Genomic DNA, 13,899 nt, shown 5'->3' on the forward strand with positions numbered 1-13,899 from the left:
ACTCGAGGAGGAAAAAGAACATCTTTTTCCAGTGGCCAAAACTGAACAAAATATCATGCAATTTGGTGCAATTGTTATTTGGCCAAAATGTAGATAAATTCTGATGACTTGTAATGTAAACCATTGAGATTTCCATAGCAGTATCACATACTTCTTAGATAAAACACATATAGCCGCCCTAAATATTTGTCATATGCCCCCAATAATATGTCTTTTGATCAAAGCACAGTAGTTTTAATTATGGGGCAAAACATAATGCAATGCAATAAACTTTTCTCAAAAGCCTGTTGTATCATATTTGATAATACATACATTTTAACAATTTTTCTAAGAACGTTTGGATAATCAAGTAAACCTAAGTTGCTTCAGCCCAGTAAATTTTTCTCTTAAAATATTACTAACAATGGAACAAGTTATGCTTATGTTTATTTGAAATTGAAGCGAAGAAATTGTGGAGAAGACCAAGGAGTTGATTACTGATTTTACAAACAATAAAGTGGTATTAACAGTCACAATTAAAGGCAAGAAGATAGTTCAGTCCTAGAAATATCTTGGTGTCCATTTAGACAGTAAATTAAACACCTTTCTCTATTTCATTATAGTGTATAACCATAAACAATTAAATACATGGGCTCCGTTAAGTTGCCAAGAAAGGAATTCAAAATTATGTATACTGTTGATAATTACAAAATATCATGATCTTATACATAACAATCACAAAGAAACAAGAGACAGATCACCAGGCACAGTTTTTTACACTTTAGGTAACACTTTATTTTAGGGTTCAATTCTCACTATTAACGTGCTTGTTAGCATGCATGTTACTAGGATATTGGCTGTTTATTAGTACTTATAAAGCACAGATTAATGCCTTATTCTGCATGACCATATTCTACATCCCTTAATCTTACCCAATACCTAAACTTAAATGCTATAAACACTACCTTACTAACTATTAATATGCAGTAAATTGGGAGTTTATTGAGGCAAAGGTCTTAGTTAATAGAGAATATGCGTCCCCCATACTAAAGTGTTACCAAAATAAATAAATCTGTTCTAATATTATTAAAAACGTTTAATCACTTACCCAAACAAAAATAAATATAATTTGGAAATGTACTGTCTAAACATTTGTGGTGATAGAATTTTGTTTTGTTTTATTCACAATGTTGATCCAGACTGACATTATTACAGCTTAAAGTCTACTTTCATGTATAGTACCCAAATTCTTATATGAATATAAAAAAATATGCACTCCAACAAGGAAAAAACAACTTATTAACAATGTACAGTATATGAGACTCAGCATAAATGTCAGCATCTGTACACTGTGTATCTTTTAGCTGGATTCTGAAGAACACACTTGCTTGTAGTACTCCTGCAGCATCTCCAGCTGGGCTGATCGGATCAGCACATGAGGCCGGACTGAGGCCAGCCTCTTACAGGCCTCCTCTGGACTCCAACAGTGTACCTGGGAAAGGAGAATAAATGTTAAACACAGCGTCATAACTATTTACTGATTTATGTAGGCTAATTCATAACTGTGATGAGACAAGGAACATTAATGGAGCTATTTTTGACATATTAGGCACATAATTAAGAGTGAATGTCAGCATATTTTAAAATAAAAATATAATATATTCCAAATTGATTACATAATTATATGCATTGTATCATTAAGTTGTTCTGTCTAAAGAATGTTAGGAGACTCAAGAGTGTGACAGTCTTTGGTATAACCAAGGTTATAACCATATAAAATAACTAGAATATAAACTTTTAAGTATAATATCTTCAGAAATAACTGGTTGATACTGGTTCAAGAAGGAAAAAATTCATATAAAGAATACACTGTATGTACTATGTATAATTCTGCATGCATGTGTGGGTGACCAGCATCACTTGAATTAACTTAAAGGGGTCATGAATTGAGAAATCAACTTTCCCTTGAGCTTCTGATATATAAAAGGTCATGGTAATATAAGAATATCCTGTAAGTTTCAGAGCTGAAAACTTCCTTGTTAGTCAAAGAAAAGCTTTTATAGACACCAGGCCCAGCAAACGATCGATTTCAGAATATGCCACACCTTGACGTCATTGTGTGCTGAAACCCCTCCTATGCAGAAGATGATCAACGCCTACTTCATCACTGCCTGTTTAGGCCCGCCCACCAATTCGCGCATGTAACATAGGCCTAGTGTTAAACCATTGAGCTACAAAGCAATAAACATGCCGTTGAGGATTACAAAATATTGCGCAGTGATTGGGTTCAACAGAAATGCAACATGTAAGTAACTGTGTTCATTCCAATGCCTGATCTGAAATGTGATGATTCATGTAGTCAGATGTTCTTTGTCTGTGTGTCAGTAAATCAGACCAGTGACTGAACATTGTTTCTCTTAGTATGATGAAAATAATCTGTTATTTAACTGTGATTAAATTCTATAAAGAAAGTGATCAAAGAAAGCTCGCTTTGCAATCGTTTGAGCAGCGCACGCTGGAGCTGTCAATTAAACAGGAGAGTTTATCAGTGACTCCTGTATTATTCAACGAATCTCTTAACTATATCACGTTTGCACTGTTAGTGAAGATGAAAGCATTCGTGAGTGTACAGAAACTGAGTTGCAATGACGAGATGACTGCTTTAATGCTGTGTGATGGGCTACAACATTTCATGCCACGATCTTAATATAATGCCATAGATTTAAATCTAATGCTACACTTTTCACGATTAGTTAACCATGGGAGCTGTAATAGTAAAAACGCACTAAAAGAGAGAGTAATACTATTTCAAATGGAAAGACGTTAGCCAATCACAGCAGTGGGTGTTTACACTGAAGTCTCACAGCGGACACGGCCCTTAAAACGGGTTCAGAGCAGAAGGCTAAAATGAGGGTAGGAAAAATGCCTTTTATTGATAAATTATGACAATTTTTTATGTAAAAAGCATTCTAACATTATGAGTGCACTCCAGTTAACATCATAAAACAATCATAAAACATAATAAAACAACGCAGTTCATGACCACTTTAAATATCCATTTTACCTCTCTAAAATTCCCTACCAACAATATTCTAGAAAAAAAAAAGTCAGGTGTGTCTTGTACAATGCTCCATGAAAGAACGTGCTAAAGAAATGTGCAACCACACAATGACAAATATGGTTAACAGTAGTGACCTATGACATATAGCTTTGGTATTGATGCTGCTGGCGTTATTATTGTTCATGGTGTAGGCAGAAGTGTTGATACCCACCCTGATGAGGTATGCAGCTGCTATAGTTGCACTGCGTGAGCGGCCAGCCTTGCAGTGAATGTACACACTACTGCCTTGTTCTCGATGCGTCAAGGCAAAGTCAACACCCTTGTGGATGTGCTCTAGGCTGGGAACACCTGTCAGGTCCACTGTGTCCAGTCTAATCTGCTCAACGCCAACAGCTCGCCACTCCTGTTATTTATATATAAGCATTCTTAGATGAACATTGCCATCTGTGATTATAGTGGAGAATGAGTAAAAGAGTGAGCAGATACACTTACCTCAGCTGAATTGCAGAAATATTTTGTTTCATATTCTTCATTCATGGTAATGACTCCTCTGATTTTCTCCTTTTGGACCAACTAAAGCCAAACGAGAGGCATTAGTTGAGCCCTCAAACAAGATTAGGATTTTTATTATGCGTCAAATTATAAATGTGTCATTCTCATAAATACAGTAAACGTCAAATCTTACCTCCTCTGTCATTGACCTGAATGGGAGAGCACCAAGAATCACAGTCGGATCCACGCGATTAAACCATTGCCTGGAGGTGATCTTTTCCATGACAACATTGTAAGCGAGCGTGGGATAAAATAAAATCCTTGCTAGAACACTGGACATCTTTTCACATGTAAACGAACGAAACGTGTCATGGAAGTTTCATTCTTTCTCACTACTCCTACATAAGCATTGCATATGAAAGGGACGCGCTTTAAGTTTTTTTCTTCGACATCTCAGATCCTCGTCGACACTGCCCTCTTCTGTTTTGGAGGAGGTAATATGCTGGATAGATACAGTTTACTGGAAAATGAAGGAATTCAGCGGACAAATAACACCTATATTTAGCTATTGATCAGACGCCAAATGACACTAGCAACAAAAATGGTGTGTGAAGTGAAGGGACTTAAAATAAATGGCCTGGCCTACCTTTGCAAGAGTCTCGTGTAATTGTGGAGTTTATCGTGCTCGTGTGCTGTGTTTATGAATAATCGATTACATATATATATATATATATATATATATATATATATATATATATATATATATATATATATATATATATATATATATATATATATTAAAAAAAAAATGCTACAATGCATCTTAAAATGGCAATAATAAGCATCACTATTATTTCACTCAGAAAAGCAAAGAATGTATAGAATTTCCAGTTACACATGCACAGAAATAGTTCAATAGATAAAAAAACGATATGGACATCAATCGAACAAGTATGTGTCTGTACTCCGTAGACGTGGTTAATGTCCATTCACAGTGTGGATAAAATGTATTTGTGCTTTCTAACGATTATTTGGATTTGTGAATGCATTATAAAACCAATAAAACACATGATAAAACCAACACAACTACACAGACATTAAAAGTACAATTCACAATTCAACCAGTCTGGCAGTTGCAAACATTTGATGTTTATCTCCATATCACACACGCAGAGCTTTTGGGCTTTTATATTGACTTCAGCGACCACGTGAGAGAAACGCTTATCTGTCGCTTTAAGAAGGGGGGCGTGTTTCAACAAATTCATTCTAACTACTCTTTTAAGTATTTACATGGAAATTTGCCATAATATACCGACGAAGTTTGTTATTATGGTCACGTCTGTCGTCTTTTTGACTCCAAAAGTACGTATTTGACGAGTACAATTCGACAGAGGCTCCACCCCAATCCCCTTTTAATAAATGTGATGGTGCATGCAGGAAAGACAGCCATTTTGCACCGTCCCTCTTTCACCCAGAAAGTAGGTTGTCGTGGGTAGACGTAATCAGAGAAAACTACTAATTCACAAATCCCACTAAACAATCATTCCCCTGTGTCAGCACACCACACCTACTCAGTTCCCTCTGTTTGAAAAAGGGGGCATCGAGGGTAAGTGTTGATTGTTCACGGCTGTAGCTGCGCAAGCTAACTGGTGGTTGTTTACGGTCGCTAGCACGCGCTAACATGCGTCATTATGTAAGAGCAGTTCGACCACCGCGCGCCCATGGGGCTCATTTCGTTTAAAGATGCTGTTTTGATCAGTAGTACATGCACGGTTGCGTCAAGAGTTATCAAAACTTGTGTAACCTCGGCGTGCTGTTCGAGCTGTTCTGCTAAGTTTAGCATTATTTAGAAATGTAACGCAATTAAAAAGATGCAGCTGATGAGCAGAACTCAGACAAGGTTGTTCCCTGTATTGCACATGCTGTCTTAAAATTGCACGTTTTTCACCACAGCAATCGGTCTGGAAAATGAGTAATTAGAGGCTCGGTTGGAAAACGCATGGTCACTCCCCGGCTAAATTCATATGAACGTAGCAAATGTGTTAGTAGTATGCATGCAGTGTTAATCTTTTAGCAAAGACGGCCTGTCACGTTCTCCAATTGCAAAAAAGTCTTCTTGTGCAAGTAACGTGCAGCTGTGTGGCTTAATTTCGTCTTTAAAAGGAAGTATCGATCCCAGCAAAAGTTAAGCTAGCGACTCTCCGAGTAACGTTACCTGCTGCTAATAAAATGTCTCTACCTGATGGTGCTTTTACTTGCTTGTTTCAAAGCTAACGTGCTAAATATAAATACAACATGCGAAAGTACTCCTGAGACCATCATATCCAGTGTCTATATTTGTATCTAATTCAATTTGAATGTTGCTCGTTTCCACAAAGTATGTCAACAAAATGTGTAACGTTATATGCAGTGATAAGTTTTAGTCTCTGGCCTGCTGGTTTGAGCACAGAGGCCTGCTGCTGTCACGTGAACTATCACTATCATTTTTAGAGCTTCATAATGGACTGCATAATGAATTGTGCTTTTACTTCCAAGCCAAACCTTTATATAGGTATAATGCAGAAATCTTTTTCAAAATGAGTTGAGGAATCCGCATTATTGTCCTATGGCAGCCAGGACTAGCTGGTATTTAATTCGATGGTAATATAATGTGGACTGGACTGTGTTCTTCTGTTGGAAATGCTTTGTTACCAGTGTTGCGACCTTCAGTTGTAGTTTGGTATAGAAATGCGTTGTCTAGATTGGGAGCCTTTCAGAGAAAAGGCAACATAGGCTGATAACATGCTATTAAATTAGACTGCCTGAAGAGCAAGAAGGTCCATTCTGCTAGATTTGATTGCTTGAAATGGGATATTTGGTGTTTTTGTGTAATTCTTCTTGATAAAGAACTTGATTTCTTTAACCTAGCTGAGTTTGTTGGGTGAAGTTAATGGGATAGTTTAGCCGTAATGTTGTAATGAATGTTTGTCTGATTTCCTCCAACTAATACAAGTTGGTATATAAAATACTAATATACATCCTCAGATATACACATAACCAGTCAGAAAAAACATAGCCAGCATTGTGAGAATAATAAAAAACAATATTAATGTAGAGGGGTAATAGGCTATATGATTGTATTCTGCTTTTGCATTTCATTGGGATTCATTACATAATATTCTGGTGTGTGTAAATGACCTGTTTAGTCCTTATCTGACATTGCCAGAATGTGCAGCATTGACTCTTGGAAGATCTGTCTTTCTCTGAGAATTATTAAGGGAAAACCTCAACTCTAACAGAGGCAGTATAAATAATACACAAAGACCGCAAATTAGCCCCTGTGTCTTTCTCAGCATGGTAATGGAAGTAAAGGACAGCAAGTCCACACATACTGGGAATCAACACAGATGTTCACTGATAAAATGCCAGTCTAACCATACGGCTGTTCTTTTTACAGGTTGACTGGAGCAACGTTTCAGAAAAGCAAGGCCACAGAGAGGGTAAGTGGTTCTCACTTTTGTGTTAGGATGTATTACAATGGACTATTTGTTAAGTGAGACATCACAATATCATACATGAATGTGGGAAAGGTAGGTATTCATATTCTGAATGACTGGCACTCTGAAGAACATAATTTGACTAGATCATCATACACTGCACACAAATGTTCAGTCAACAGATAAGTTTGAGAGCAGGTCACAAATTATTGATTTTAATTTTTTCGATGAGGTTCCATTTGTGCCAAAAATGAGTCGACTGCTTTGTGCATTATAATGCTATACATTTGTCCTTGTCTACAGTAATTATTAAAATTAGTATGTCTTATATGTTCTGTTTATGTAGTCTTGTTCTAATGTCTTTACTGTCGTCTTCTGTCATCTTTACTGTCGTCTTTCTCTGTCATTCTTACTATAGTCTTGTTCTGTCCTTACAAAAACAGCACTTGTGCTCCTTACTCGTGATATTGCTTTACTAGATCATATGATATAAATTGCCCTGATATCTTGAATTTTAGGGGCTTTCTAAATGCTTTCAATATACTCCATTCCGCAGTGAGTTGTTGCTCTTGCTTCATGTTCGTCACCAATCAACTGTATGAAATCTAAGATGACCTACGTAGGTCTGGGGCAGGGTGGGTGCATTAAAAGCTTTGAAATCATTTGAATATGTTGTTTTTCCATAACTTATTAAGTTAAAGGTGCAATAGGTGATTATCTACAGAAACTTTTTTGCTATGCTGGTTGAAAGTCTCATATCCTGATAGCAATCCTATGTTAAGCGGTCTAAATGTATTTTTATAAATGTATATTGTCTGTGGAAGGCGTAGGGCCATAAATGTTTGTTCAATCATTACATTGGGTCCGAATTAAATTATATCATGCGTTTCCTGTAAGTCAACATGTTTGCATACCACTGCGCAGTCTGTTCACACAGATATCATGCGTGTTCACTTATGCTGTGCAGACAGAGCGAGAATGGCAGGCAAAAAGTTGTTTACGTTCGTTATTGTAGTACTGTTACTCACTGTACTGTAAAGTTTTCTCACCGGTAAATGATGCATGATGTAATCCAATAACGTTGTCTCTGGTCGTCTTGCTTCTGGTCTGTGCGTGTTCATGTGTTTTGGAGGAGGCGTGGCTCTGGATGTCGATTTGCAGAGAGGGTGGGGTCATATGCTATTTCCTATTGCACCTTTAATTATTATATAATATTGTTTTTTTATATTAGTGCTGGGGAACAATTAAGTCTGATAATCGCATCCAAAATAAAAAATCTGTTTGTGTGTGTGTACTGTGTATAATTATGTATACAGGTGCTGGTCATATAATTAGAATATCATCAAAAAGTTTATTTCACTAATTCCATTCAAAAAGTGAAACTTGTGTATTATATTCATTCATTACACACATACTGATATTTCAAATGTTTTTTTCTTTTAATTTTGATGAGTATAACTGACAACTAAGGAAAATCCCAAATTCAGTATCTCAGAAAATTAGAATATTGTGAAAAGGTTGAATATTGAAGACACCTGGTGCCACACTCTAATCAGCTAATTAACTCAAAACACCTGCAAAGGCCTTTAAATGATCTCTCAGTCTAGTTCTGTAGGCTACACAATCATGGGGAAGACTGCTGACTTGACAGTTGTCCAAAAGACGACAATTGACACCTTGCACAAGGAGGGAAAGACACAAAAGGTCATTGCAAAAGAGGCTGGCTGTTCACAGAGCTCTGTGTCCAAGCACATTAATAGAGAGGTGAAGGGAAGGAAAAGATGTGGTAGAAAAAAGTGTACAAGCAATAGGGATAACCGCACCCTGGAGAGGATTGTGAAACAAAACCCATTCAAAAATGTGGGGGAGATTCACAAAGAGTGGACTGCAGCTGGAGTCAGTGCTTCAAGAACCACTACGCACAGACGTATGCAAGACATGGGTTTCAGCTGTTGCATTCCTTGTGTCAAGCCACTCTTGAACAACAGACAGTGTCAGAAGCGTCTCGCCTGTGCTAAAGAGAAAAAGGAAAAAAGTGGTCCAAAGTTATGTTCTCTGATGAAAGTAAATTTTGCATTTCCTTTGGAAATCAGGGTCCCAGAGTCAGTAGGAAGAGAGGAGAGGCACACAATCCATGTTGCTTGAGGTCCAGTGTAAAGTTTCCATAGTCAGTGATGGTTTGGGGTGCCATGTCATCTGCTGGTGTTGGTCCGCTGTGTTTTCTGAGGTCCAAGGTCAACGCAGCTGTATACCAGGAAGTTTTAGAGCACTTCATGCTTCCTGCTGTTGACCAACTTTATGGAGATGCAGATTTCATTTTCCAACAGGACTTGGTGCCAAAGCAACCCTCTCGCCTGACCGTAACCCCAAAGAAAATCTATGGGGTATTGTGAAGAGGAAGATGTGATATGCCAGACCCAACAATGCAGAAGAGCTGAAGGCCACTATCAGAGCAACCTCAAAGCTCTCATATCACCTGAGCAGTGCCACAGACTGATCGACTCCATGCCACGCCGCATTGCTGCAGTAATTCAGGCAAAAGGAACACCAACTAAATATTGAGTGCTGTACATGCTCATACGTTTCATGTTCATACTTTTCAGTTGGCCAAGATTTCTAAAAATCGTTTCTTTGTATTGGTCTTAAGTAATATTCTAATTTTCTGAGATACTGAATTTGGGATTTTCCTTAGTTGTCAGTTAAAATCATCAAAATTAAAAGTAATAAACATTTGAAATATATCAGTCTGTGTGTAATGAATAAATATAATATACAAGTTTCACTTTTTGAATGGAATTAGTGAAATAAATCAACTTTTTGATGATATTCTAATTATATGACCAGCACCTGTATATAAATACTAGGGGTGTAACATTACACAAAACTGACGGTTCGGTACATACCTCGGTTTTGAAGTCACGGTTCGGTACGGGATCGGTACAGCAGTTTTACAAAATTGCTTTTTATTTATTTTTATTCAAAAGTGGTTTACTGAATTTGTCTGTCCTTAAATGAATTAAATTATAACTAAAAGTTTCTTAATGATAATGCTGTAAACTATATAGGGAGCCTGCACATTATTACTATAATATTAAAGGTTAACAACAGAGCCCAAACTATTAGCCTAAATTCAGCTGCTATTTATTTTTAGATATAATAATCAACACTCATAAGCTTCACATAAGGCAGTTTTCGCATTAACTTCTAAATCTAAAAGAAAACATGCCTAATAATTCTGCACACCTGAATATAAGGTGATTTTCATTTCCAGCCTTCATGAACAATTATATATCACTTATACATTATTAAATACTAAATCAATAGTAGTTATTAGGATTACTGTGGTTTGGAATTGGTCAAATGTGCCTGGAAAAAAATATGATCAGAAAATCAACGTGCCTAATAATTCTGCACTCCCTGTATATATATATATATATATATATATTAGTATTATTATTTTTTTTCTCCAATTCGTTGTTGAAATATAATCATTTATACACAGTGGCTGTCATTTTCATGATATTGAATCATGACATGTTTATTTAAACATACATTAAATAAACAAGACATCACTAACAGGTTAAGAAGAATATAATGAATATATAGTCTAATATAGTGTATATATTTAGTGAAAGAGTTCGTTTCTCTAGTGAACTAACAGCTGTGGACACTGAATGACTGCCTGAGGTAAATGTAATGCTACGTGACATTGTTTACAAGCTGTTTCATTGTCTTTCCACGGTTGAAACACGGAGCGATTACACGACATATGATACATTTCTGTAAATTGTAATGTATCCTCAACATACCGTCAGAGGTTAATTCATGTTTATTCTTTAGGAAGAGGTGGCCGCTTGTACTGATGCGCCTATACATGATAAAATGGACTGAATACTTAATATGTTCGTGAGGGAACTATGATTGAAGTATGTTCCGTGCTTAAAACAAGCCGACTGTTAGCTGTTTTTTGCATTCGGAACTGTTCGGTACACATGCACTGAACCGAAAGTCCTGTACTGAAACGGTTCGGTACGAATACGTGTACTGTTACACCCCTAATAAATACACATATGCATGTATATATTTAAGACATTTTTGCATGTGTGTATATACTGTGTATATATAATTTATTGTGTGTGTGTGTGTGTGTGTGTGTGTGTGTGTGTGTGTATATATATATATATATAATAAATTCATGTAAATGCTTTTAAACAATCTAAGTGCGACAAGACCAAAGAGAACACGCTGCATGTCAATGTCCTGTCTGTGGGTGCGTCTCAATCAGCTCCCTTGTTCAGTTGTCAGGGCACTGATCAGGGAGTCGGCCACATTCATGTACACGATATACTGATTCACCACCTAGGAAGCTAGGGAGCTGATCGAGGGACCGCCTGACACACTCACACTCGATGCACAAAGACTCGCGCCAGTCTCGTGCACACATCGAGTTCTCTTTTGCTCTTGAACAAACAATAACAACAACAACAGATAATTTTGCCAAAATGCCAGTTTTGTTGAGTATTCTCATAAAATTAGTCTTAAATTAGTTAAATAACGTCTTAAATGAACTTGTGAAAAAAATGAGATTCACGTGACAGCGCATCAGATCCGTGCCATCTTAAAGTGACAGCAGCACTAATGATGTCTGTCATTTAATGTTCATCAAAGAACAAAGGGAACAGAGAAAACTGTAGCTTTAATAAGGATGATTTTTTTTTATGCAGTTAAGAAAGGTGTTTGATAACTTTATTGAATTTCTGCATAGGCTATGTCTAACATAGGTCATGCAGGGCTCCAGAGTGCGACTAAATGGTCGCATTTTGCGACTAAAATTTGAGAGTGTGCGACTGAATTTTACGTCCAGTCGCACATGTGCGACCAGTAAATTTGCCTGCTGTCGGTACTGGAGAAATTAAGAAAATACACTTACTAATTATAATTGATAGACGTTATGTCTGGCAAATTCTATCTTTGCCAGCCGTTTCTATATGAGATATTATTAAATAATTTGTCCGTGATGCATTTTTGCCATTCGCAATCCAGAAGAGAGAGATAGCGAGCGAGCTAGCTCTCTCACGTGGAGCTGCAGCGAACACAACACCACAGTCAGCTTAATGAGTGACGATGGCCAAGAGAACTACACAGAAGTTTAGTCTGCTTAAACTTTAGGGATGTGCTGTGATATTAATCTAATTTTATTTTCGATTTTGGCTTCCAAGAATTATAAAAAGATGATATGAGGTAAAACTATTCCTATAGCCGTGTTCCGTCGAGCTCATCCTTCCCTTCACAGCCTTGCGCTGTCATTTCTCAGTGTCAGATTCAGTGATTGTTGTAAACTGCAGTCTCTCTACTGTTGCTAAACTGCGGGATGTGTTTGATAATAAAGAGCTATTAAATGCACAATAATCCGCGCAAGAGACGCTGTTTCCAACTTCAAGGCGGCTTATGTGTGTGTGCTGCGAAATGGACCGACTTGCACTTAATATTGTAGGCTTCGTGTGCGCGTCTAAACCATCAAATAAACAACAAATAGCCGGTGTCAAATTGACCGGATTGGAGAGTAGTTATTTTAACAGTTTATATCTTAAATGGGCGTAAATAGTTTGGAGAAATAGGAGAATATGATATTATTAGTTCTACATTCGATCGGTCTTAAAGGGGCAGCGTCTAATAAACCTGCTGACGATTGAGCCATTCATTCGAATCGAACAAAAGGCAAATAGAAAATATTCACATCTCATTAATTAATAACTTTAGCTTTTATAAGCATTAATCTATCAATTTATACAGTGAAAACTATGCAGTGTTATTTTACATTTCATTACTTTATTAGATTTCTTTGTAGGTTTGTTCTTTACTGTAATATTAATGTTAGCAGACCTTCCGAATGCCTGCACACTGGTCCATTTACACATAGATGTTTTATATTTTTGTTCAAACTTTGCGGTTTCTTTTGCTATATATATTTTACTTTTCAGATTATAAAGCCATGTTAATTATGTTCTTAATTATGTTTTTTTTTTTTATATAAAAAAAAAAAAAGTATAATAAAAAGAACCGGTAAGAATACTGTTAAAGTACCGGATCGATAAGCAGTATGGGTAAGAGTAGTAATACCATTAAAACCTTAACGATACCGATCCCTATTAGTAATACAGTGGAAATTAGTAGATTTGGTTAGCATGTTGATTTACGGTGTGCGCCCCTAAAATTTCTGGTTGTGCCCCTAAAATTTTCAGTTGGGGGCCACTGTGCTCCTAGTGAAAAAAGTTAGTCTGGAGCCCTGTCATGGGTAAATATGAAATGTATATATTGGGTTTATGTAAAGATTGTTTTAAGTTCACTTTTAAATTAAAAGCTGTTATTCTTTTAAAGCCTTATGTTGAAATTGGTAGCTTTCAGTTATACTGTAATGTCATTAATGTTTCATAGAGACCTTAGTATCAGTGTTACTGGCCTTCATTCATAAAAAGATGCCATTACAACAAATATTTAAAATGTGCTGACTTTAAATAGTTTCTACATTAATTTGGAGAGTAAAGCTCAATTTATACTTCTGCGTCAAGTGTACGCCGTAGATACGTCATAGGCTGTGTGTTGCACGAGTAGCTTACGACGTATCCTGACGTGCACCTCTCCGAAAATGTAACAACGCGTCAATTCTACGCGCACTGTGATTGATCTGCCAGAACCCCTCCCTCAATAAAAAAATAAATATCTGTGATAGGAGTCTGTGTGTGTCCAGAAATGGGATGATAGTGTCATCCTTACATCTGCTATACAGGGTTTTTCCTACATTGAATTTTTTTTGGCGGCCGCCAAAACAAATTTTTGTCCCACCAAAGCTTTATTTGATGAGTTATTGTGATTTATGAGTGATGTAGAATA

The 13,899-nt window shown here is 36.7% G+C and overlaps 2 protein-coding genes across 20 annotated transcripts in view; one reads left to right on the forward strand and one right to left on the reverse strand.

The window, feature by feature from the left end:
- Positions 1-217: 217 nt before the first annotated feature.
- Positions 218-4,004, reverse strand: ptpmt1 (protein tyrosine phosphatase mitochondrial 1). The gene is made up of 4 exons (XM_079843414.1): positions 3,726-4,004; positions 3,533-3,613; positions 3,252-3,443; positions 218-1,471 (listed from the first exon to the last, which is right to left on the reverse strand). Exons 1-4 carry the CDS (start codon positions 3,870-3,872, stop codon positions 1,340-1,342), a joined length of 552 nt encoding a protein of 183 aa, XP_079699540.1. The 5' UTR covers positions 3,873-4,004; the 3' UTR covers positions 218-1,339.
- Positions 4,005-4,949: 945 nt separating this feature from the next.
- The window catches only part of celf1 (cugbp, Elav-like family member 1), a 44,284-nt gene continuing 35,334 nt past the window's right edge, over positions 4,950-13,899 (forward strand). For 15 of the 19 annotated variants that reach the window (XM_079839742.1, XM_079839732.1, XM_079839748.1 and 12 more), the window contains exons 1-2: positions 4,974-5,138; positions 6,969-7,011. The gene's annotated coding sequence lies outside the window, so the exon portion shown is untranslated. Of the gene's footprint in view, positions 5,139-6,968; positions 7,012-7,544; positions 7,644-13,899 lie in introns of those variants that run through there. The other 4 variants (XM_079839731.1, XM_079839747.1, XM_079839736.1 and 1 more) reach the window with 4 other exon arrangements.

Source organism: Gobio gobio (assembly GCF_949357685.1).
Source record: "Gobio gobio genome assembly, chromosome: 2".
NCBI lineage: Eukaryota > Metazoa > Chordata > Actinopteri > Cypriniformes > Gobionidae > Gobio > Gobio gobio.